Below are 26,336 nucleotides of genomic sequence, written 5' to 3' on the forward strand. Positions count from 1 at the left end.
TAATTTCCATTTTCAATAACCCTCCTTTTACATTAGGTGAGTGACAATGTACTTTGTCCAATGAAATATCTAGAAAAACCATTCTGTGCCATTTCCAGACAAAATGAAGGCAGATTCTTGGAGTTTCACAATAGCATTATTTGAGAAATAAAATATTCAGGATTGTTGCGCTGATTGAGATATACTTATGATATATTATATATATATACATAGATCTCTCTATATATACACACAAGATATATTGCGCTGATTAAGATGTATGAATAAGATTCTCATTAAATATAAAGTATTTGTAATCTGTGGTCTTATAGCATCTATAATAGCATTACATATTCCATTCATTTTGAAAACCAGAAAGTAACACAGCAGGCATCTGCAATAATTTGATGTACTGAGACCTGAAAATCTCCACTTGTAATAACCACAGACCTGCTTTTCCTACACAGATTAAGTATCATTAGTTTGTTGCTAATTTACTAATGCATTGACTAAGAGAACAATAGCTTCTATTAACTGGAGGCTCTTAATATAGCAGAAAATATATTGCAATCAAACATAGAAAAGGAAAACTTTTCATAAATCTCACCTAAAATCCAGACAGAAAAGGTATACTAAAATGATAAATATGATTATATTTTCTTTCTGATGGAGGTAGGTTTTGTAATGGTGCTATAAAAGTGTGAACTTCCTTTAACTGATAAGTAATTGAAATTAATTTAACTTTATTTCCTGTGTTTTAAACAAAACTGAATTTCATTGTTCCATAAATGCAAATATCATGTAGGGTAAAGATATTTTATCTCACACCAAAAAAACATTTGTAGCTGAACATTTCAAGAAAAACAGCAGAAGGAAAAAAAGCCCTTCAAACCAAATAAATTTCATATGAAGCCTGTCAAGTAAGAACTGAGTCATGTGTAAGACAGCTGGTGAAAGAAAGGGACTAGATTAGATACATCAGAAGGCTCCTTTCCATGCCATGCCCTTATTTTCAGAAGCATTCATTATCAGTACTATATTTTCTTCATTCCTGAAGACTGAAAAAACCTCAGCAGAGTATAAATGCAGTTTGTAGATGAGTTTTTTGGTTTTTTTTTTTTTTTTTTTTTTAAGTTCATATTTATCTCCATATGCCATGGATACAGCAATAGCAATCTTAGCAAATCATCATAATTTACCGCTTGAGACCACACTGGCTATCTGAAATGCCAGTCTCAGCACATGGAGGATTTTAAACTGATACGTTCAGCAGCATGTGGGAATTAGAGAATGGTTTAATTTTGTGCACACAGGGGTTGTACATGAGCTGTGGATAATTGCACCTTGGAATTGCACTGATTTTGAAGATGAGCAGCTGCCTCAGTACTTGGAATCTGTTTTTAACCTACAAGTGAAACACTTTGTTAACAACAGCCAGTAATTCCTTAGGACTTCTCAGTTTAGAACATTCCCTGTTACTGTGTAAAGAAATTTATACAGAAAAAAAGGTACTATTATAAGAATTAATATGGAAACCTGTGGGGTATATATTTGGAACCACATTTATTCAGCCTTTTTAGATAACCCTCACAGCACATCTACGTAGAGCATAAGAGGACTGAGGCAGTTGAGCTGGTACCAGAAGCTTACTGTGTACAAGGTCTGAATGTGTTTTACATGGCTTAGACTGCAAGGAAAAGTAAAGTATTTGAAAGAGAAATCTCCACCTGCCCAGAAATACCACTTTACATGACAGAGAAGGAAAAACTTAAGAGCAGACTGAATGCTGGGAAAAGAATTTAGCACAAAACCTGGATTGGGAGGTGCAGTTTACACAATCTTCTGGATGTGGCCAAGCCCTAGGTCAAGCGGGAGTGAGCTTCCAAAGAAAAATTATGCTACTGAATACATTCTGTCTTTCAACTCTGGCACTATCATCTTTGGAGTGTTGATCCTACAAAGAAATACACAGCTGAAAATTTCAATGAGATGCTGACAGGCACATGGATGCCCTCATGTAAGTCTGCCTGTGCAAGCAGGCACCCAAAGTGAAAACTCTATTGCTCTGGGAACTCGAGAATCAAAACCACTCTGCAGCAAAAACAATGCAGAGACAGACAGACACTGAAAATGTCTGCTTTTTACTATCCATGCAGTATTAGTAACACATGTAACACTTTTCTTGTTGTTTAAATACATGGAGTGAAATCCTTGCCCCAGCGAATTCAGTGGGAGTTTTGCCACAAACTCAATAAGGACAAAAATTTCTCCCTGGGCTGGTGGGATTTTCAGCCAGTCTTTTTCCCTTTAATACATGTGATGACAAAATCCTGTACTTCCATTCCAAGGATGGATCAGCACACTGCAGTAATTAAAATTGCTGTAGTATATCATACTTACCCAGTATATTGTCTGAAAGACCACAGTGAAGAAATATTTTTTACTTTATGTACTATAAATAACTAAAATTTAGCAGAAAAAATACCCAAACCCGAACAGTTTTAAGATATTTTAACTTAAAATCTACTTCTAAAGGAATCTCTAAATGGATGAAAATATGTATGCAGGTATCTCTGCATGCAGCATACTTCCTCTGCCTATCTGAAGGGAGGATTTGATCATTCATTAAAAAGAGAACTAGTGCTAAAGTCCACACACACATATATGAACATCTCAAATGCTAATATGAAAGAACAGGTTGTGCTGGAAGCATGCAAAGCAAGTGTATGTTGTCATGAACATTGCTGAGATTTGCTGGGAAAGGGGAACCTCAATCTATTCCATTCTTATCAGTCAATTCCAGTGCCAACAAGAGATGCCAAGAGGCTGGAGAGAAATCACAGGACAGCAGAAGAGCAGCTGAAGAGCAGCACAAAGGAATTCCTGCCACTCCAGCCAGTAAATCTGCTTCACCAGGGTCTTATTTTAAAGGCCTCTAGGAAAAGGCACATAGGACAGGAGGAGTAAATAAAAAGGAGTTAGAGATGTACACACAACTGCAGGCCTGTGACCTCACTGGCATCATGGAGACGTGGTGGTACAGATCCTGGGACTGGAGTGCTGGAATGGAAGGATACAGGCTCTTCAGGAAGGACAGGCAGGGACATGAGGAGGGACTGTCACCCTCTATGCCAATGACCAGCTGGGGTGCACAGAGCTCTGCCATGAGCCTCAGATGAGGAGCCATCCAAGAACTCAGGGGTCAGGATCAAAGGGAAGGCAGGGACAGGTGACAGGGGGTTTGCTACAGGCCACCAGAGCAGGAAGAGTGAGTGGATAAGGTACTCTATAGACAGGAGCAGCTTCACATTCACAAACCTTGGTCCTCACAGGTACTCCTTGGACTTCAACCACCCCATTAGCTGTTGGAAGGACAGCCAGCAGGGCTTAAGCAATGCAGGGGGTTCCTGAAATTTACTGGTGACAACTTCCTTCTCCATGTGACAGAGGAGCTAACAAGGAGAGGTGCTGTTCTGGACTTCATTCTCACCAGCAAGGAGAGACAGGTGAGAAATGTGAAGCTCCAGGGCAACTGGGCTGCAGTGACCAAGAAATGGTGGAATTCGAGCCTCTTAGGGCAATGAAGAGAGTGCTCAGCAAGCTCAGTACCCTGGATTTCAGGAGAGCAGATTTTTCAGGGAAATTATCTACTCTCATGAGACTCCACCTGGAGTCCTGCATTCAGTTCTGAGGCCCTCAACATAAGAAGGACATGGAGCTGTTGCAGTAAGTACAGAGAAGGCCACAAAGATGATCACAGGGGTGGAGCACCTCTGCTATGGAGACAGGCTGGGAGAGTTGAGGTTACTCAGTCTGGAAAAGAGAAAGCATTGGGGAAACCTTATGTGGCCTTCCTTATTGTATACTTGAACAGGGCTCATGAGAATGAGGAGGACAAACGTTTCAGCAGGGCTTGCTGTGACAGAACAAGGGTTAACAGCTTTGAACTGAAAGACAGAAGGTTTAGATTAGATATAAGGGAAGAAACTCATTACTGTGAGGGTGGTGAGGCACTGGAACAGGTTGCCCAGATAAGCTGTGGATGCCCTACCCCTGTAAACAATCAAGGTCATAATGGACAGGGCTCTGAGCAACCTGATCTAGCTGAAGATGTCCTTGTTCATTACAGGGAGGCTGGACTAGTTGAGCTCTAAAGGTCCCTTCCAACCCAACCTATCCCATGGTTTTGAGATCTGTAAGGTCCCTTCTAACACAAACCATTCAGTGATCTTATTGTTTGCACTGTGATTTCGGATTTCATAGAAATGGCCAATGATAAATATCAGAAAAGAGTTTTAGAGAACTCATTCTGTTTGTAAACAGAGACAAGATGTAAAATATTTAACAAGCTGGATATAATGATTAACGTTGCAGTCTAACACTGTAAGGCTTTTGAGAAAAAGCTAATACTGGACTAGGTTAAACCATGGCTCCAAATGGAAAAGATTTTGACCCCTGCTACAGTAGAAAATTGAGATGTTCAACATTCCTAAACAGAAAGGCCTTTTACAGACTATAGACCTGCACTGTGAGATGGAAAAAACATAACAATACCAGAGCCTTCTTCTTTTCTGACTTACGCTTTTAAATTTAAATGAAAACTGTGCATGGAGATTCCAGGTAAGACTACATTCCTTAAACATCATGTGTCCAGTGCACAGATGCACGGACAGTGTCCTGAGCAAAAATTATTCTTTTCTTGAGAGGGTGGTAAGTTTGATTTTCCTTGAATGTCTAAAATTCATAAATAGATTTAGTGAGATTTTAAGGGAGTATGAATTAGGACCACTCATGTGCTGTCAGATCTGCATCCAAAATGTGTACCTGCACAGACATCCAGAGTGCTCATTAAAGTCTGCAAGAGCCTGTGGCTTTTTCTTCACATCATAGCCCGAAGGTTTGGGGTCAGAAGTTAATTAACTGATATGAACCATAGAAATGAATAATGTTAAAACCTGTAAGATTGTTCAGTTTGTCTCTTCAGAGACAACTAGATGATTTAGCAGGTTTTGTTTCCATCTCTCAGCTCCCACTAAACAACCAAACATTTTGATCTATGGATCTTCACGAATAAAGTATTTGCAATACAAAGTGGAACTATATGAATTTGAATAACTGAAATCACTGTAGTTCTATTCTGAAAATGGTTACTACTTTTTCCTGTATGATCATTCTATTGCTCTATTAACCCTAATCCTGCACTGCCATGCTGAAGAAAGGGGAATTTACCCATGGAATGCCTAAGTCTAAGCTTCCCTCTGAGGTTCTTTTACATTAGTTTTAGTTTAGGACAGGAGGTGAATCTCGCTACCATTGCCACTTAGCCTACTGTGGTCAGCACTGCATCACACAAATTCTTTGGAAAGAAACTATCTCAAATGCCAGCAGACATGCAGACTATGTGACTACACTAGAGCTAGTCTTCAATAATCCTCCCTCTCTTCAAACCTGTTGACTTGGATATTGGCTCACCAGCACCACTCATTTAACTTCACAGATCTGCTCTGTGCAGATTGTGCCAGGATGTTGATGTGGAGGAGTCTCTTGCCCTGCACAGCAGACACAGGTACCAGAGTAAAACTGTACTGCAGGGTTTTCTTAAGCACCACTCTGCTCTATGGGCCTAAATGATGTTTTAGATGACATAGTGATGTGAACTTACTCCACAGCCCCATCCATACAAACTGCACAGCAGAGAAACTCAATCTCACCACTAGTGTGGGTCTGTATCTGCACAGCAGTTCTGGTGTGGTATAATCTGTATGGCAAAACTCATCTATTTTGGAAGGCCCCTACTAACAGAATTTCTACCTTTTACTTTGTCCCACTATTTGACAACTCTCAGTTTCTTCTTTCATCTGTGAAATGGATTCATCTTCTGACGTAAAGGCCAAACCTCTCTGCTCTGACACTTACTGTCACTGAAATGTGCAATATCTATTTTAAGCAACAATAAGTACTCGAAGATGTCCCTGCCCATGACAGGAGGGTGAAAAGAAACTTGATGAACTCCAAGTTTCCTCCCAACCCAAACCATTCTGTGATTCAGCCATCTGCTACTGAAAGTATTTTGTAAAATTTCTACCCTCTGCTTTCTGATAGGTAAGCTGCTGAATTACTGGCTAATTTCATATAAGTGATGATATTAACATACTTTAAAAGAAGTGGAGGTGGTAAAACTGACCTGTGAATTAGTAAACTATCTGAAATGAAATTTTGACTGTGTATTGAGTAAATAGGTGCTGTAAATAGATTGAAAATATTTCAAGAGTTACTTTAGGTTACCTAAAAACACTGAAAGTGTATCAACACTGACTGTGTGATAAATGCGATGACCCCTCTAGTGAAACTCTCCAGCACACGCACCCTCATATCTCATTGTGGGTCACCCTGAATTGATCATTCCTGTGCTCCTTCCTTCTACCGCAGGAACACAAGTGCATTTCCAAGCATCCCGCTGAACTTGTGGCTGTTCCTGCCACCTCGTGGCAACTGCTCAGCTTAACAGAAACACAAACTAAACACACCAAGGACACACTTTCAAAGACAAATTAGGAAAATGGGTGCAAACTTTTGTTTTGAGATGACTGTTTTGAGTCCTCTGGTTTTTTGAAGTTTGTTGAACTTTTCGAATTTGTTGACTACTACAAAGAAACAGCAAAACTTTCAGACTGACTTCAGGAAAAAAAAGAAGTGTTATACGGGTCTTGTTATATGTTTCAGAAGAGACACTGATTTTCCCAGGAAAACATAATAGAACAATATGATTATTTTTATATCCCCAATTTTCAACTATAAATTATATTGTTTAAACAATTAAACTGGGGTGATCTGGATAAAACAACCCATTTATTGTGAGATTTATCTTAGGCAGAGGTGCCTTCACTCTTCATTTTCAGAACACCGAAATGTCATGAATTTCTGCTGTCACCAGTCACTCAGAACTCTGTTACCCACATCTTCCCTTTCAAAGCTATTTATTTAAAAGACAAACACAAATGCTATGACAAAGAATGCTGCAGCGCCTTTTAGAAAAGCAAATAGTTATACACAATAAAAAAAAGTTTCTGGCAATCAGGAATCACTGATATATTTGTAGGTTTGCACAAGAATTAAGCTGAAGGGAATGGAACTGAGGCCAGGAGTGTTTCCTCTTCTCGTACACTTCAGCATGTCATGAACTAACCCAATCCCACAGGAGACAGTTTCAAAGTACTTTGTTATGACACACAGTCCTTCCTAAAAATAAGGAAGTGTAAGTTATCTATTTTAGAAACTATTTTGATATTTGTATTCAGAAACAATCTTAGCAAAACTAAGGACAGATCCCAGAACTGTTGTTGGTTTTTAAAAGTAGGATATTGGTGTTGCTTAATTCTTCTCTCCCTGTGGGGAATGAAAGCAGTTATGATCACTACATAATTATTTGTGAAGGTCAGGTGCTGCAAATGGGATTCATTTCAGTCAGCACACAGAACCAGTTCCATGAATGTTCAGCTATTTAGTCACCCCAGAAGGAATCATTAAGGAAAAGACTAAGACCCAAACCCTTTCCTATTTCTACATTGGGACATTGGGAGATACTCTCATCCTCTTGTAGTTTGTGCCTCCTGCCTTCCTTGGAAACAGATGGTTACTGGATTTTGGTTTTTTGTTTTTTTTTTTTTTTCGATACTCTCATCCTCTTATAGTTTGTGCCTCCTGCCTTCCTTGGAAACAGATGGTTACTGGATTTTGGTTTTTTGTTTTTTTTTTTTTTTCCCCACATGGAATTCAGTAAGACTCACTTTTAAAACAAAACTCTGACAGACTGATTTTGTTTTTTTTTGTTTTTTTTTTTTTCCCCACATGGAATTCAATAAGACTCACTTTTAAAACAAAACTCTAACAGAAGACGCTGATAACTCCTCTCCTCCTTTTATATGGTATCCTACAGAGTGCAATCTGTAAGACTCACTTTTAAAACAAAACTCTGACAGAAGAGAAGATGCCGATAACTCCTCTCCTCCTTTTATATGGTATCCTACAGAGTGCAATCTTTACCTGCTGTTCTTCTACTGCTCAAATCAAAGCAAACACGTATTTACTACCTATCAAGAACAGTTTAAGAAGTCCACAGACGACTTTTGGTGTTTAGACTGGGTGATGAATGTCCACATTATACAAAACTCATCCTTTGGGTACTATTTTTCAGTATGCCCCTCAGTTTTTACAACAAATAATAACTTTGTCTTACGTTCTCTGCCTTCAACCAGTTTTCCTTAGATGTTGGAAGTTAGCTAGCATGGTGATCAGATATTATCTGAGCTCAAGGTGCTCACTCACACAGTACTATATTCTATGTCCTGGCAGGCAGCTGGCAGCAGAGCTTCATTTATGATATTCTGAAGAAAATTTTTACTTTGCTAACACTACACTTCATCCTCCCATGAGCACAGAAGGCTTTATAATTTTAGGTTTTCATTAGCTATTTTAAAGCATATACAGAGTCACAGCAGAATTTTTCTGGTAAGAAAGCATTTCTGAGTGGACACAGATATATTTTGGAACACATCCTTTTCAGTAGTTTGATACAGACAAAGAATAACCTGAGGTTCACTTTTGGGGTTTTATCTTAGTCAAGATTTGTTAAGAGAGTAAAGCCTTATGTGACAAAATTATGTTTCAATTGTATTTTATTTTTATCAATGAAATATAAAAATTACTTACTAAAGATTGTCAACCTTCCATACTAGATAAAACAGCAAAACTACTTAATGAGGTCCTCACAATAATGACAAGGAAGGAAAACACTGGGAAAACAACACAAAATTTTCAAAGTTCAAGAAAGTGAAAAAGAGGACAACTCAGAGTTAGCCACATTAATTTCACAGTACACAATGCTGGGAAAACCCCCCGAGATCTAGTATTAATCAAAGTGGATTGTGTAGTTGCAGCAGCATTTTAAAACATCTGCAATTCAAATGTAAACACTGAGTAGGTTTTGCAAGTTTGCTGAAGTATTTGATATGGATGTTCTGGGATATTGCAACACTGATTTCTGCTTTGGGCTGTTACATGCTTCCTGATTGCTTCCAATGACCTATAGTGACTCTTCATGGCACAAATGTTATTGAAGGACCTCACTTCTGAGATCTGGCAGTGTTTTATGCCTACTTGGCATTTTCCAATGTGGATATCAAGCCTGGGGGAAAAAAAAATAAAAATCATTCAACTCCTGAGTAAAGAGCATCAAACACCACCTCCACTCGAGTGTCAGAAAAGACATGTTCTTTCATTGCCTGTAATTATGTAAATTTCAAATAAATTTTGGGACAAACTCATAACTAGCAAAAAAGTTCTTTTTTCCTTTCAGAAAATGCAAGAAAGCTCCAGCATCCTATTGTACCTGTCAGATTGCCTGGTTATAACTTCTGTTTTTCCTTGCCCCCCACATCCCCATCCTACATCCCAGCACAACCTCAGGCAAGCAAGACGCACAACTGCCCATGGTTAAGGCACGCTGAAGGGAAATGGTGCACATTTCTAAAACCAGCTCAAGCTGCAAGATTGCATTTCTGAGTGCTCTAACCAGAAGGTGACTGTATTACAGCTGCCATCACCACTGTAACTTTAGTAGGAAAAAATGGAGGAGTCTCTGCCTTTAAAAAAGCAGTGGTAGCCTTTAGGACCGACTTCAGCCTCAACTACCACCAAAAACATAACCATACCCCACAGCCTAGTGTTTTGTAGTCATAAGTTCTGGACTGGTCTTTATCCAGGAACTAGGGCTTCTGAATTGCCCAGTCTTAGGCAACCCTTTCCTTTCACAATGTAGGAAATGGTAACACAATATAGAACCTTGGGTTCCAGATTTCAGTCTGACATTCCAATCCTGCAAGAATCCAACTTCTTCAAAAGATCTGGTTTTATTTCCTCTCTCTTAATGTGGTACAAATGAAGCCCATTCTTACATAACTCTAACTAGGCTATGCATGTAAAGTCTGATCATCTGACACCAAGCAAAACTACATAGATAAACTACATTTTACCCAGAAACATGAAATTGAAATTCCATCAGTGATAGACTTCTATAACCTTTGTTCTGAGTAACTCTTACAAATACTTAACCCTGATAAACACGACGGCTTACCTACAAAATCAAATTAAGAGCTCCTGTAAATGTCAGGGTTAATGCAAGTAGGTACATACCATTTTAACCATCTATTATACAGATTTTAATATAAAATAGCTGTTTTTGGGACACATGGCCAGAGGACTGGCCACAAAAACTGACAAATTATACTATATCAAAAACAGTTTAAAGTAATTATAAACTGCATTACATCAAAATTATTGTGATTAATAATAATTTGCAAAAGTTAACACATAACAGAGAAAAACCAATAATTCCACAGCTACTTATAGCATCAGGGATTAGTACATCCTCAAGTATTGCAAACCCAGCTTTTCTCTCTCAACTTTGCAAAGTGTAGCAGCAATGCTGACATTTTGAGAAAACAAAGTGCAAAAACTGAAGATAACCCTTACAAATTATTATATGCAGCTGAGCCCTTTCTAGAGTGCAGTCAGTTACAGACATAGCATCATGTTGATATTTACAGGAGTATACTTCATATCAAGTTCTCTTGTTGAGACCACCTCAGCTTATACTCTTTGTAAAATAACCCCAAATAAAATAAAAAAATAACACTGCCTCCGAGCCCCTAAGAAAAATAAAATCTGACGTACATGCAAAAACAAGTGGGGCAGCACTTTGCCCTCTGTTAAGATGTACCTTTCTCAGCCTAGAGAATTTCTTTTTGCTGATGGAAAAGAGTAAGAGCTCTTGAATCCTCTTCAGGCAGCTCCAGTAAGTTCTGTGACCCACGGGCATTTTTCTCAGGTGACACCCCAAAAACACGACACATGCAAACGTAAAGAAAAACAACGAGAAGCAAGCACACAAACTAATAAAGCACAGCTCGAGAAGGAAAGCGAGCCAGGCCGCAGCGCCCGCGGGAAGGAGGCATCGGGACTCGAACCCGCGGCCGCAGCCCTTACCCCGGGCTCTCCTGAGCCCCACGCCCGAGGAGAGAAAGTGCCGGGCGGTGCCGCTGCGCACGCGCGTTCCCGGGCAGCACGTTCCGGCCGCGCTTCGCGCCGCCATTTTGGGCGTGCGGCGCCGCCGGGTCCTGCTCGGCGCTGCCGCCCGAGTGCGGTGACGCGGCTGCGGCGGCTGCTGGAGAGCGCTGGACTCCCCTTTGTTCCGCTCCGCTCTGCTCCATTCCCCGACCCCTCGACCCCCCTGGGTGGCCGCAGCCTCTGCCCGTGCCCTCCTGCCCGTGCCCGGCTCCTCTTAGGTGAGTGCCGCGTTAGACAGCGCCGGTCAGAGCGCCTGCTTTGGAGTACAGGCGGCTCAGTCTGTACCTTGTGTCTTGCATTTGGTTGCATTTAAAAGTCCCTTTGTTATGGCATTAATTGTCTTAAAGTTAGCGGTGCGTGATAGAAGTATGCATTTTAATGGCTTAACAGTTGCAAGCAAATACAAATGTGTGACCACTCCTGCTTAGAAAGTAGGTGTTGGGTGCCTGTGTGCTGTCCTCTGACTAGTTTGGGTTTTTGAGCTTCAGTGATGGAAGTATAGCCAGACTGTGATTTTAGGAGGGTGGATTCAGTTTTTTCAGTTTTGTAATTTTGTTTTTTGTGGTCTTAAGTTTGTAGTTCAACTAAGTATGAGGAACTTCTAGGGTGTGTTTATCAGGCAGGAGGAGGATTCAGAGAATTATGGAATTGTTTGAGTTTGAAGGAACTTTAAAGTTCATCCAGTTTCAGTCCCCTTGCCGTGGGCCCAAAAGAAGGGACACCTTCTGTTGGACCAGGTTCCTCAGAAAACCATCCATCCTAAGCTTGTTCAGGGATGGGGCAGACACAGCTTCTCTGCACAGCTTGTTCCAGTGCTTCACCACCTTCACAATAAAATGTTTCTTTTCACAATAAAATATTTTCTTCACTGTAAAATGTTGCTTTGTAATATCTATTCTAAACCTACTCCCTTTCAGTTAAAAGACATTCCCTCCTTTTTTATTATCCTATGCGCTTGTAAAAGGTCCCTTTCCATCCCCTTTAGGTATTGTAAAGTTTCTATGGAACTGTCCCTTTTTCAGGCTGAACAACCCAGCTCCTTTAGCCTGTCTCCCTAGGAGAGATGCTCCAGCCCTCTCATCACTTTTGTGGCCTCTTCTGAGCTCGCTCCAGCAGGTCCATGTTCTTCCTGTGCTGGGGACCCCAGAGCTGGATGCAGCCCTGCAGGGATCTCGCTAGGGCAGGGCAGAGTCCCTGGACCTGCTGCCCACACTGCCGTGGATGCAGCCAAGGTTGTGTTTGATTTCCTGGGCTGTGAGTGGGCAGTGCTGGCTCATGTTGAGCTTCTTGTCAACAAACACCCCAAAGACTTTATCCTCAGGGGTGCTCTCAGTAACAGAAGTAGTACAAGAATTTAGTTGATGTGTATTTTTCTAATCATTTTTCTACCCTTCTTCCTCATAGAGAAATAGGTAGTTGTCCACTACTGGGCCGTGTTTGCTTTAGAAGATGTGTTACTAATGAAGGTGGAAAGGTGAGTAAACAGCAAAAGGCCATTTTGTCAGCTGTAGAAATGTGGCCGTGTCAGTGTGATGCTGTTGTTCAGACTGTGATAACAGACAAGCATTAATGCACAAATAGTTTTATTTTGTTATGTGTTAGTGCAAGTAGGGCATAGTTTCAGTGAAGGGGGGGAAAAAAAAAAAGGGAGCAGGGAGCAAAGTTTCAGTCAGGCCCCTTCTAAAGTCTAAATCTTTGTAGTGATCAAATGTTTCTTCCAGGCAGACAACACCAATTCCTTAAGGCTGTTTGCTTTCATTAAAAGCACCCAGATTTTTACTTTCTGTTACAATGGAAGGTGGATAAAAGGGGCCTTGTTGAAGCAGGAATTTGTCAGATCTGGGTTTGATGCTGCTTTTACTGGGAGGAGGTTTTTTTTTGGTGTCCAGTGGTTTTGATTTTTGGGGTTTGTTTTTCTGGTTGGTTTTAGAAGTTATTCATCCTCCATCCTTCTGCCCTACTGCATTACAGTAGGGGTGCACATTTTTTTATTACAGGGTTTTTTTTGTTTGTGTTTTTTTTGGGGGGGAGGGGTTAAATTTTTTTTTTGTGAACTAGAATGATAGGGATCAATATTTTTTCTGAAGACGGGTTGTGTATTCACTTGCTACTTCATGTTTGGTTGTGATGAAAACTATCGTGACAGTTTCACTGAAGATTTTTTGCAGGCTAAGGGGTAGCTTGCCCTAAAACCTTGTAGTTGAAACTCAAAGTTTAAGTTCCAGCTTTACATAAAAATTCATAAATCAAGGTTATCTTTGTCCAGACTATCCTTGAGCATTTATCCACTGTCTTTGCATTTGATGTTTTCTACCTTAAATTACTTTGTTAGAGCAGCAGTTCATTTAATGGAATTGCTTGATTAAATTTTTGTCATACACAGCCTTTTTAAGCAATGTGAAGTTAGAGATTCACTGAATCATTGATGTTTGAATTAAACTGGAAGTTGGGCTTCAAGACTGGTTTATAGATCAGAAAAGTATCTGAATGTTTTCAAGATATTAAAGGTGTCAGAATTGGAGTTTTGAGACCATACAAAACCCAGCTGGCACAGTTGTTACTTGATAAGCGGTGCAGAAATGTTGCACATAGATGATAATCTCAGCATGTCCTTGCAATTATGAGAACCTTAAATATGCTATTGGTACAATTGGTACAGACAGCCAGAGTAAACAGTAGAGCATGGAGCTATAAATTGTCAGTGATTTGAAGAAGTGATTTAGACAGAAAATGCAGAGTGGTGAGTAGGGGATGAGTCCTTGGTCTTTTACATATGAAAAGAAAGGAGAAACAGACTGGAATACCTTGGTGTTATTGTGGGAGCAACATTTTGGTTAAAAATTAATCTCAAGTGATAAAACCAGTCTGTTGCCATGTGAATGAATCCAGAGGTACTTTTTTTCATGTAATCTGAGCATGTCTTTACTAAGAGAATTGTGTGGAATGTATCCCAGTTGCTTAAGACATGACATTTTTAAATGTTTAGTACATGTTTTAGCCAGAATTTTAATAATATGCTGTTAAACCATTTTGAAAACAAACATCATGTAAGGAATTAGCTGCAAAGAAAAAATAAAATTATCAAGATGGTCATACTCTTTTTCTTTGCAGACAGGATGGAATCTCTGACTCCTTCACCAGACTCAGTAGATAAGAAATTGAAGATAACTCATGTAGAATGTCATCCTGAGTGCTTGGTTATAGTGTTCCAGGCTCAGTACAACGTAGGATGTGAGCTTGACTATTTCATACTACAAAATGAAATACAGCGTGTGTTCAAAGTAAAAGATGATGTCTCTGTTGGTGGATATTGCTTGGTGGAAGACACAGAAGGAGAATGGCATAGAGGAAGAGTTCTGAGAAAAAAAGGGAATATCTGTGAGACTTTCCTTATAGACACTGGACATGTGTTGGCTGTTGAGGAAACACATCTTGCTGCTGCTAGTGATAAGTTGTTTCAGCTGCCTCCAAAGGTGGTTTTGGGTGTTTTTGCAAGCATACTTCCTCTTGGAGAAAGATGGGGTCCAAAAGCTGTTAACTATTTTTCATCTCTGGTAGGATTACAGATCACTGGTCATGTGAAGGCTGTTACACCATATCAGCTGTTTATTCTAGAAGTGCCTAAGATTATTACTGATGTTCTTGAACTGCAGCTAGGTAAATTTATTGATGGAGATTCATTTTGTCTTGTTGTAGAAACTTTAAGAGCATTGCCCCAAGGAATGCTTTGTAAGAGAATGCCACAACTGTTGACACAGAAGTATCCGTTCAGGGAGTTACTTACCTTAAATAATTCTGAGAAACCAACAGATTTTTGGCATGTTCCAGATCAACTCTTTCCATGTCTACCTGTTGGTAGTAAAGAAAATGTAAAAATAACTGGTGCAGTAAGCCCAAATAAATTTTATTGTCAGATACAGAAATGGCAGAAAGAGCTGGAGTGTTTGACAGGAGCTATGCATTTGTACTATGAAGCTCTTGTTGGAGAAAATACCACATCTTGTGATAGTTTCGGGCTGCTCTGTGCTGCCAAGAGGCAAAATGGACAGTGGCATAGAGGAGTGATAAAACAACTCCTCTCTGACCACGTGGAGGTCTGGTTTATGGATTTTGGCATTATTGAAGCTGTGCCACCTAGTTGTATTTGGAAACTGAAAGCTGAGTTCATGACGTTACCAATGGTTTCATTTCCATGTACACTGTCTTGTTTTGGTAGTCAGGATGAAACAGTAATAAAATTTCAGCTCAAAGAACTTACACAAGCCTTAATAGGACAAACCTCTGTCTGTGTCCAAGTTGATTTATACAATAACACTGAACGCTTGTATTATATAACGCTGCAGAAACAAAATCTTGGAATTAATGCTGAGCATCTCGAAGACCAGAATGAGACAGCTGCCCCATGTGTCTCGCTTTTGGAAACAAAAACCAGAAGTATTGCACTAAACGACAAACCAAGTCCTGAGAGAAACAATTCATCTAAAAATTACTCTGGAAACAAAGATAAAAAAACCTGCTTACCTGAACAGGACATTTCTTTCTCCAGCCACTGCAAGAGAGTAGAGATGGAAATGAACTCTTTTTATGGAGCTTTTGTAGTATATGTTGTAAATCCATCTGACTTTTGGATTCAAACGTGTAGATACCAGAAGGAGTTTCATGCCTTGATGAAAAACATTGCCTGCACCTACAGTCAATATAAAGATGATGAGATGGTCCTTAAAAAGCCAGAGCCTGGGTTGCTGTGCTGTGCCCGGTATAGCAGGGATGGGTGTTATTACCGGGGTGTTGTCACAAAAGTGTTTCGTGTTAGCATTATGGTTTACTTTTTAGATTTTGGAAATACAGATACTATACCTTGTCACTATGTGAAAACATTGCTTCCTGAGTTTTCTGATATACCAGCTTTAGCTATGTGTTGTTCCCTTGCTTGCACATTTCCTGTTGATGGTGTGTGGGTTAAAAAAGAAACTGATTTCTTTAAAAACATGGTGTTGAACAAACCACTGCTACTTCATGTTGTTGGAAAGGAAAACAACAAGTACATTGTTAATGTGCAGTGTCATACTGGTTTCCTGCAAGGAAACGTTGCCACGTGTATGGTTCAAGCTGGTTATGCTGAATATCGGCTAAAGCCACCAGATTCTGTTCTGAGGGCAGCAAAAAAGCGGCACAGTGGGAATCACCTCAAATGTAAAAAAGAAAAAATCAATGCAGAGAACACCAGTAATATTTGCAAAAATAAGGTGTCTGGAAATGGAGACATGCTTCAGAAGGAAAAATCATTAAATGTGCTGCCAGTGCCTAGAGAATCTGTTGTGCCATCCTGTTCAGGAGAAGGTGCTGTCTCTAAAATGCATAAAATGGTATGTGAGGAAAAATTAGTTTATAAGGAGCTTGTGTTTAGGCCAGGAGCTGCTCATGAAGTGGTGTGTTCTTGCATCTTTTCCCCAGCAGATTTTTCATGTCAACTGCAAAGCAAACTGCCAGAGCTAAATAACTTAATGGGACAAATTCAGACATACTATAAAGATCATACCAATCCCTACAAAACTGGACAGGTTGCCTGTGTTGTTAAGTATCCCAAAGATGGGAAGTGGTATAGAGCCACTGTTGTGCAGGAGGTATCCACAAATGAAGTTGATGTGGTTTTTGTAGACTATGGTTATCAGGAAAGAGTTTCACTTAAAGATGTACAGGGTGTTCTTCCAGATTTTCTAGCTCTAGAGAGTCAAGCATTTCGATGTGGACTTAAAAATGTAATCTTACAGACTGACTCAATGAATTGGTCTGAAGAAGTGCATAGACAGTTTGTAGACTTCATTTCTTCTCCTAGAGGACCACTGACTTGTACCATTTATGCTCTTGTTCTTGTGAGCCCCAACTGTTTATGTAATGTAGTTGACTTACAGACTCCACTTGCTAGTGTAGAGGAATTCCTCAGAGAACGTGGTCTCACCCAGCCTGAATGTGTTGGACTGAGAAACCTTTCATCTTTGGGTTCTTTGTATAGTTTTTGCTATTCATCTTTCAATATAAAAATTGGAAGTGAGGAGGAGGTTTATATAACTCACATAAATAGTCCTTCAGAATTCTATTGTCACCTTAACCGCAACTCTGAAACTCTTGAGGCATTGATGAAGAGGGTTAGTGACGTAAGTAAAATGTCAAGTAATGCAAATTATCATGGCAATACACGACTGTGTATAGCCAAGTATGTGGAAGATGGTCTCTTTTACAGAGCTTTGGCTTTTCCTGTGGAATCAACGTCCTTTCTGTTGGTTGACTATGTGGATTTTGGAAATAGGAGTATGGTGGAGAGAGATCAGTTGATGCCTATTCCAGATTCTGCCACTGACCTACTATTCACACCCATGCAAGGTATTAAATTCTGTCTGTCAGATCTTAGGGGGGCAGAATTTCCAGCAAGAATTACTACATGGTTTGTGAAAACATTCCTTGGTAAATTGCTGAAGGCTGTAATTTTATCCAGAGAACCAGATGGAAAGATTGTTGTGGAGTTGTATGATGGACAGCTCACAGTAAGTCAGAAAATTAAAGAAAAGGTATTGGAAGAGTTGGCACAGGAAAGCCAAGCCGGTGATGAGCATTACCAGGCAGATACTGGTGAGAAATTTGGATATGAGCAAACTGCATGTAGCATACCAAAGTTGTGTAGTGGATTCTCAAAACAGCAGACTTTACAGGACAGCAAAGAGCAAGGTTTTAGAAATAGTTTCAGTGCTCTTCTGGAGAACGGAGAGGAACCTTGGATTGGACAACCTGCTTCTCACTCCCTATCTTATTCTGCTTTACATTTAAAGGAAATAACTGTAAATGCTCTCTCTGACTCTCAGAATGAAAGACCGAATTGTACAGGTCAACAGGAAAGGAGTAATAAAAATACACCTACATTAATCAGCCTTCCTCAACGTGATATCCAGGTGAATACTGAAGTAGCAGGTTATATTTCTCATATAAATAGTCCATCAAGTTTCTATATTCACTTTGCAGAGGATGAAAACTTAATAATAAAACTAGCAGATGATTTGAATGAAAGCTTGGAGAATAGAGGTTGGGAAAATTGCTTAAATGAGCTCATGGTAGGGGATCTCATTGTTGCAGAGCATGATGCTGATTGTTTTTACTACAGAGCAGTTATTAAAACTCTGAAATCAGGAAACTCCTATGAGGTAGAATTTATTGACTATGGTAATGCTGCAGTTGTAAGTTCGTCAAAAATCTGCAGGATTCCAGAAAAGTTCTTAACTCTGCCAAGGTTTAGTGTTCATTGTTTCCTTAGTGCAAAAAGTGTTCCTGGGGAAAGCTGGACTAAAGAAAGTGCTGCATATTTTGCAAGAGCAGTAAGTGACAAGCCAGTAGCTTGCAAGTTCTTACAGCAACATGGAGAAAAATGGGAAATAGATGTAATTTGTGATGGAGAGTCGTTGTCTAACAGCCTTTTGCATAAAATAGACAGCATAAGGTGGAATAGCACATGGGTATTTTCTTTGGAAAATAGGCCTAAACGTGGTAATTCTCGAAAGTCTAAGAATAGTTCAGGTGGCCAAAATAAAACCAAGGCTCCTGGGATAAAAAATACTTCTGTAAAACCCTTACGTCTACTTCATCAGGTGTTAAATTCTGGACAAGTAGAAGCAGCAGAAGTAGTTAATATTTCAAAGAATGGAGAATTTTATGTACAGTTACTTAAAAATCTGCAAATACTACATGAGCTAAATGTAATGCTTGACAAAGAAGCACAAAGAAGTGATTTGCTTAGAGTGGATGACATTGAACAGGGTCTGGAATGCATTACACAATCTGAAAGGAACTTAAAATGGAATCGATCAAAAGTGATAAAGAAATTTGTCAGGGAAAAGTTAATGCTAGTTTTTTTCATGGATTACGGCACATGTGAGATGGTGTCCTTAAATAATGCAAAGATGCTCAGTGATGAGATTAAGAGTATTCCTAAACAAGCTGTTTATTGTAGGTGGATTTGTTTTAAAAACCTGAAGAAAATTTACTTAGACCATGTAGTAAATGCACTTCTAGATTGTGAAATAAGGATCTTGTTTCTGAGATACTTGAAGTCATCTGATATCTGGGAGGTAGATATTTTAGTGGGAGAAGTTACACTTCAGGAGTATTTGAACCAGCTCTTAAGTCATTGTTGGACAATTGTTGGACCAGAAAAATGTAGTAATACAAACTGTAAGGAGTTTGATACGTCATTCAACATAAATTCAGTCATGTGGATGCTGCTGCGTAGTGGCAGAACATATCCTGGGTGTGCAACTGCAGTTACTGATCCTTCAAACTTCAGCATCCAGTTTGAAATCTTCTTTGATTGCATGCGAAACTTGTCCCTGCTGCTCTCTGACCTTCCTGACAACTTGCCGGTTCTGCCAGAAGAACTTGTGATACCTGGTGCTAGCTGCTTGATCGAGTTTGGGCAGGAAGCAGAGTGGTACAGGGCAGAAATTAATGAAGTAACAGATCAGTCTGTTGTTCTTACGTTTATTGATTACGGCTTTCTGAGGACCATACCTTATTCTGATATCCATAAACTTAAAGTTGTTCCAGAAAGTCTGTTACACTTGCCACGCTTGGCACACTCTTGCTCTTTACATGATACAGTACCTGGCAAGGGGGAGCACTGGAGTGAGGAAGCCATACTTCTGTTTCAGCAGCTTCTTCATAAACCAGGTCTGATATTTCATTTTATCCACTATGGCTCTGAAATGAAGTTAGAGGTGGATGTTTTGTGTGAAGACAGCAATCTGTCTGATGCCTTAATTGCTGCAGGCCACGCAGTCTGCTCTCACAGTAGGTGCTGTCCCATTGCAGTTGACAGACTCTAATCAGAAAAAAGAATTGCAAGTGAAGTGGCCAGATTCTAGTTACTATGCTTCCCTTTGTGAACCAGAATATAATTATGATAACAATTCTGATTTTGCTGACAGAAGTCAGGCAAAGAAGAGAAACAAAAAAGCCTTTTGAAGCACAGCATTAGCTATAAAAAAGTTTCAAAGAAGAGAGTGTGGTAAAGTGGCTGCTGGAATACCATTAACAAAGGATCTGAGTTTGCAACACTGAAAGGAAGGAAAACCTGCGAAAGATGGACAGTACTGTGAGGATGGGATTTTTTCAGCATTATGATGACAAGAAAAGGAAAGTTGTCATAACACACAGTAAATCTGCAACCAGAAACACTGGTTGAGGCTTGTGATTCTGATGTTCTGCAGTCTGGAAAGACAGCGTCTGAAGCTGCTGTCAGAGAATTGGTTGAATGATCAGTAGGTTGCAGTTAGAAAAGCACTACTTCAAAGCAATATAAACCAAATAGCCTTTTTGTTGAAGTTTTTGTACGTATATAAATGATATTTATTTGCAGTAACATCTGGTTTACAGGGTGATGTCTCCATATTTTGGATGTTCAGAAAACAAAGATGCCAGACATACTATTTTCTTTGGTTCTGATTCCAGAGTTTCCATGTGAGAAAAGTTTAAATGTTTACTATGATTAAGCCAAAAATCTGGATCCCCATTTATGGGAGAGACATGCATTAGGTTGTTTTTAATTAGTTCTTGGTGTAGAGATGCTATTGCCCCTTCTGAAGGTTCTCTTAGTACCTAAGTTGCATCATTTTGGGATTTTTCACTCTGCCATGGGTGTGTGTTCCACTGATACTTCTCCTTCATCTTCCTCCCCATCACAATGAAGAGAGGGAGTTTTCTCTGGGTGTTTAGTAAATACACTGTAAAGTCAAAATATTGTTTACATCTTAAAAGGGAAGCATTCAGAGCCTTTTATTTTTTTCTCCTTTGTGGGAGGAGCAAATTTCAAAACTGAAAAGTGATGATAATACTGTGTATCTTAGAAGGGTAGTTTTTTTCAGTATCTTGTCTGAAATTGTAAGAATTTGTCAACTGTTTTTGTGATATATTTGTTTATTTTTTTTATTTTTCGCCCTCACCTCCTTCCTCTGTTGTTTGGACAAAGTATGAAGAGTCCTGAAGCAATGAGGGGTTTCCTTTGTATGCTCTGTGATTGTTTGAATTTCAGTGAGAAAATGAATGCAACCCTAATGGTTGACAACATATCTTAATGATCTCTAGAAGTAAACAAGTTTTAACAACACACATGCCTTTTACCTCCATATCACGATGTATTTAATTTATGTGAAAACCTGAAAGCTTTATGTGGAAAACGGTTGTTTTTTGTTTTTTGTTTGTTTGTCTGGTTTTTGTTTTTTTGTTTGTTTTTTTGTTTGTTTTTTTTTTTGTCGGTAAGAGAGACATGTCTGGGAAAGTCAAGAGGTGAGACAATGCCAGCTGATCTTTGCAAGGTTCACTCTGCTGGTGAATTATTCTTGAAGCTTATATTATTTTCACTGTATAAGTGAAAAATGCCCATTACTAACAAATGAGAAAATGTGTAAGATAAAATTCCTTAAGTAAATACGATTTAAAATATCAGTAATGTTAATATAGTGATCAGAAAAAAGGAGTGGGGGTTGTAACCATTTGTGATTGTTTTCTTTATATTGCATTGTTTCTTTATATTTCAGAATTTCAAGGTTTTCCTACTAAAATTGGAAGCTTACCTGGCACATTTTGTCAATAGTTAGACATACTGCTGGCTGTTAGTGTAAAACACAAAGGTTGTATTGTGCAACATTACTCATGTTGAGTGATGACTTTACACTTGCTATGCTGGTTCATTGTAGTGCCACATAGAGACACTGACACTTACATATTAATTAACACTGATTCTAACTTCTGGCTGTCTTTCAGTTGGAAAAGTAGGATCTTGAGCATCTATTCTTTTTAAAAATCATTTGGGTACCCTAAATGCGAACATGTTGTGCACAGTAATACACAACTTGCATATTTTAAGTAGATGGGTTTTTTTGCTTATGTATATTGTGCTTTAATTTGTATGTAGTTGTAGAATATTGCTTCTCTGATGTTACAAAATGGAGCCTAGAAATGATGTATGAATAAGAAAAAAATAAACAGCTGTGTGTACTATTTTTATGTTTTGCAAATTGCAAACATTAGATTTATTTGCAAGAACGTCTGTTTTGTTTTCAGCTTGTAATGAGACTAGCTCGTGATAGTAATTCTTTTACTGAAGGTCTGATACTTAAAATGCTTCAAGTAAAATTCAGATAATTGAAACTATTTCAGGATTATACTGCATCTGTAAATATAAACAATGTCTTGTTGCCACTGTTGATGCAGATTCTCAGAAGTGCTTTACAGGGATGTGTTATGATCGTTAGATTAAGTTGCTGGGAGGTCTGGCTGTGTATTTTATGCCCAGTCTTTTTTCTCTGGTGTGTACCTCTGCTGTTAAAACATTTTTCTTGTAAGAAGGAGAATCTATACTCAGAACCTAGTTGGAAGAAGTTGTCAATTATTTAGGATGTAAAAGTCTAGATATGTTTTCCTGTTTGTTCTAGAATGAGCATAATGCTGAACAAATGCAGTACTTTCTGTAGTAGTGATTTTTTTTTCTGAAATTTAATTTGAAAGTAATGTTTATCTTTTTTTATATTTTTGTATTTATTTATACTGTATCATTGATGACTGTGATTATTTTTAATCCACAAAAGTGACAGAGAACCAGTTTCATTTGTTTGGAATTCAAAACATTCATGTGTATACTGCCTTTTTGTCATAAATAAAATGAATACTAAAAATAATAAATAAAATGCTTATCTCCTCTGTGTAACTTGCCCTGCCTAAGACATTCTGAAGTTTTCTGGGCCCTTTGCTGTTGGTGAATGCATTGGAAAGTATCTGAAGCTACGTAAGTATGTGTTGCATGGGACTTCTAAGGGGAGGTACCTCTTGCTGGTTTTGCTGAACATTTTTGGCTGATTTAGGAGTAACTTTGCACTACCTCTAGAGGAAATGTGCTCAGACTTGAGCCATCAGAAATTGTGGGCGTGAGAGTTGGAGACAAGATCCTGGAGGATTCATATAGGAAGAGAGGCAAAGAAGGAAAAGGCTTCACTGGGGGTAGGAGATGGGTGGTTCAGGTGCTTTGAAAGGGCTGAATAGTTATGGAATGTTCGTATGGGTCAGGCAGTATAGAAATGTAAGCTTTCAGACAAATTGAGGCTTCAGTGCTAAACTAGTGTGTTAAGGTTAGTTTTCAGTAAAAAATCAGGAAATTAAGTGGGAGTGTAATGTTGGAGGAACAACTCTTCGAAACTAACAAATTATCACCGTTTTAATAAAGGCAATTTCCAGGATGGAAAAGAGCCTTTGACAGTGTTTATAATGTCTGCAGAGGACTGTGTGTGCGTTCTAGAGGGTGTTGTGTTAGCTGCAGACCGAGGTCTGGGGACACATTTCACTCTCCACGGACATCTGCACGAACTCTTCGAAACTAACAAATTATCATCGGTTTCATAAAGGCAAATTCCTTTGGAAAATGGAAAGGAGCCTTTGACAGTGTTTTTAATGTCTGCAGAGGACTGTGTGTGCGTTCTAGAGGGTGTTGTGTTAGCTGCAGACCGAGGTCTGGGGACACATTTCACTCTCCACGGACATCTGCACTTCCTGTCCTTGCTTCTTTGCTACCCCTGTGCCTTATCTTTGCCCACATTCATCCCAAATAAACAGCCTGTCCCAAATGTAATGGATGCATCTGGCCATGATGGCTGCATGTGAAATAGTGTGGACTTGGATCCACAGACAGCACAGTAGCCAAGGACTAATCTGAGCCATAGTGCTGATCAAGGCTGGGCTCAGACCATGTTTGGAAAAAACTAACTGCTGTCATTGCTATGCAGATAAGACTATGAGTCAATTATCTCACTCCACGTAGGTGGAGAGTAGTGGAAAGCCTGTTGAGGCTGTGTGCCAGGATTTCCTTTTGAGTAGGGACATGTCTCATGGTTGGCTCCTTGAGGCTGAGAGATTGCTTCCTGCCGCAGCTTCTCAGTAAGTGAATAATAGCGTGTTAAACTTCAGAATCTTAGCTATGTGATACAAAGGGTTGATTGTGCACATGCAAACCTTTAGACATAAACCACTGACCAAGGCTGAGATTAAGGCTGGATCCAGCTCAGAGAGCTGTAACACCTCTCCTGTGGAGACAGGCTGAGCGAGCTGGGGTTCAGTTTGGATAAGGAAAGGCTAAATGGGAACTTTATAGCAGCCTTCCACTACCTGAAGCATAAAAATTTTCAGGCTGGGGAGAAACATTTTAGCAGGGCCTTTTGCAATAGGGCAAGTTCTAAACTAAAAGAAGGTAGACTTAGAGTCCATACAAGGAAAGGTTTATTGCAAAGGGAGTGGTGAAACACTTGGTACAGTTTGCTCAGAGAGCTGGTAGATGTCCTGCCCCAGGAAACATATAGGAGCAGTTTGGACATGGCTCTGAGCAATCTAATCTAGTTGGAGATGTTCCTGCGGGGGAATCGGACTAGATGAGCCTTAAAATTCTCTTGATGATTAGGCAGAGTAGGAGAAGAAGGTTGGAGATGCTATTTTAAGGGACACCTGATACAAGAAGCTGTTCGGTGGCGAATTCGTGTTATCTGCTGAATTTGCAGGCTGGTTATTCAAAAGCACCTAAAAAAATGCACATTTTTGTTAATGCCCTCTAAATTTCTATTTCTCAACTGTTTACACACAGTTTAAAATCTCATCCTTTTTTTCTGTTTTATTTCTCTTCAAGAATCAAATTTTCCATCATCATAAACATTGTGAAACGAAATCATGGAAATATCTAGTCAGCTCTGAACTGACTTTAGGGACAGCTATCTTGATTCCTGCAGTTTTAATAAGAAAGTTTCTAGGGCTATTCTGTCTAGATCTGCATAATGAAGGAATTAAAATGGTGATTGCAGCATAATTTTTAGTGAGCAGTAAACATTAGGAATCCTACTGGGTGACCCTGAAGTATAATTAGGACTAGTTCTGTTAAATTATTTTTCTGCAAATATGAAGAAATGGAATAAAAATGGAGTTTAAATGGGTTTAATATTCTTTTTATTTTCGTACTTTAAAGGAATACCAAGGTGTTAAGAGGGAAAACACTATTTGACAGACTTTGATTCTGATTAATTCTTTCGTGTTTAATCACCTTGATTTCTTAGGAGTTTGAACTTAACGCATAATATATGATCAAGCCCTTTAATTATGTTCATTTTCTTTTAAGCCATGGAGCCATTGATCTCTAATCTGACATTCCATATAACATGGAATTTCACTTACTTTTGCATTAAGCCGGTATTCCCCCTTCTGCCTCCAAGGGTTCAAGCCTTCATCTCTCATTTCCCACCTTCAAGCTGAAAGCTTCTTGGTACTCACCCCCTTGAAGCTGTACTAAAGCTGTAGCCCCTTTTACTGTACTAGAGTATTAAAGAGTTGTGATATGTCTCTCTAGCCACAGGAGTCAAGCCTAGTAACTAGACAATTTCTTGAGCAGGGGAAAACCTATGCTCCACTTTCTCCTCAAAGGAATTCTTAAGCATTTTTATATGAAAAACTCATTGATGAAACAACTGTGGGAGCAGATATTAGGAGTTTCATAATTCTATCATGTTCACCACATTTTGCATCCTTTATTTTCCCTAATTAATCTTGGATCCTTTTCAGCAAAGCAGGATACCTTCAGCAAGAGAGAGGAAATGGCTGATAGCTCTTGGATTAAACCACACACCTGAAAGAAATTAAAAGTAAGAAACGGGAAAGACCAACTTTGTTCTGAAATAGAGAATTAACTTTACATTTTCTTCCCTTGGATTGACTGTACCAGCCTACTTCTTGGTAGAATGTATCCTCATTTTCTGTTTTAAAGGATAAAGCATAGTAAGAGGCAAATTGCACTTTAGTTTTATGAGGATCTACAGGGCTGTGAATGAGTGGATGGAGGAACCTCCCTGCAGCATAAGTTGGCTAAAGAAGGGTGGCCTCTCAGGTGCCTCTAGGCAGTGTTTCTGTTTGGCTGATTTAAGCATTTCTCCCTTTGGACTCATGAGTCATTAAGAGCATATCCCAAAACATCTGCCCTGTGCCATGGGCTGTGGAATCTGCTCTGATAGCCAGATGGAAAAGTTAAGTGAAACTTACTAGGCCTTATTTTGTGCCTAATGAGATGTAATGCTTTTAAAAATTTTATGGCACTAGATCAGCAAAGGGCTTGTACAGTATCTAACACTGGGATTTTGTGTCCCAGGCACAGAAACATTTTGGGAATATGA

General features: G+C 39.2%; 1 protein-coding gene across 1 annotated transcript; it reads left to right on the top strand.

The window, feature by feature from the left end:
- The first annotated feature begins 14,216 nt into the window (after window positions 1-14,216).
- On the top strand, window positions 14,217-19,970 carry TDRD15 (tudor domain containing 15). Its single transcript, XM_041480988.1, has one exon. The coding sequence runs from the start codon at window positions 14,220-14,222 to the stop codon at window positions 19,968-19,970; it is 5,751 nt and encodes a 1,916-aa protein (XP_041336922.1). The 5' UTR covers window positions 14,217-14,219.
- The last annotated feature ends 6,366 nt before the right edge of the window (window positions 19,971-26,336 follow it).

The sequence above is a fragment of the Pyrgilauda ruficollis genome, unplaced genomic scaffold (assembly GCF_017590135.1).
Source record: "Pyrgilauda ruficollis isolate IOZ18807 unplaced genomic scaffold, ASM1759013v1 scaffold54, whole genome shotgun sequence".
In the NCBI taxonomy this organism is placed as follows: domain Eukaryota; kingdom Metazoa; phylum Chordata; class Aves; order Passeriformes; family Passeridae; genus Pyrgilauda; species Pyrgilauda ruficollis.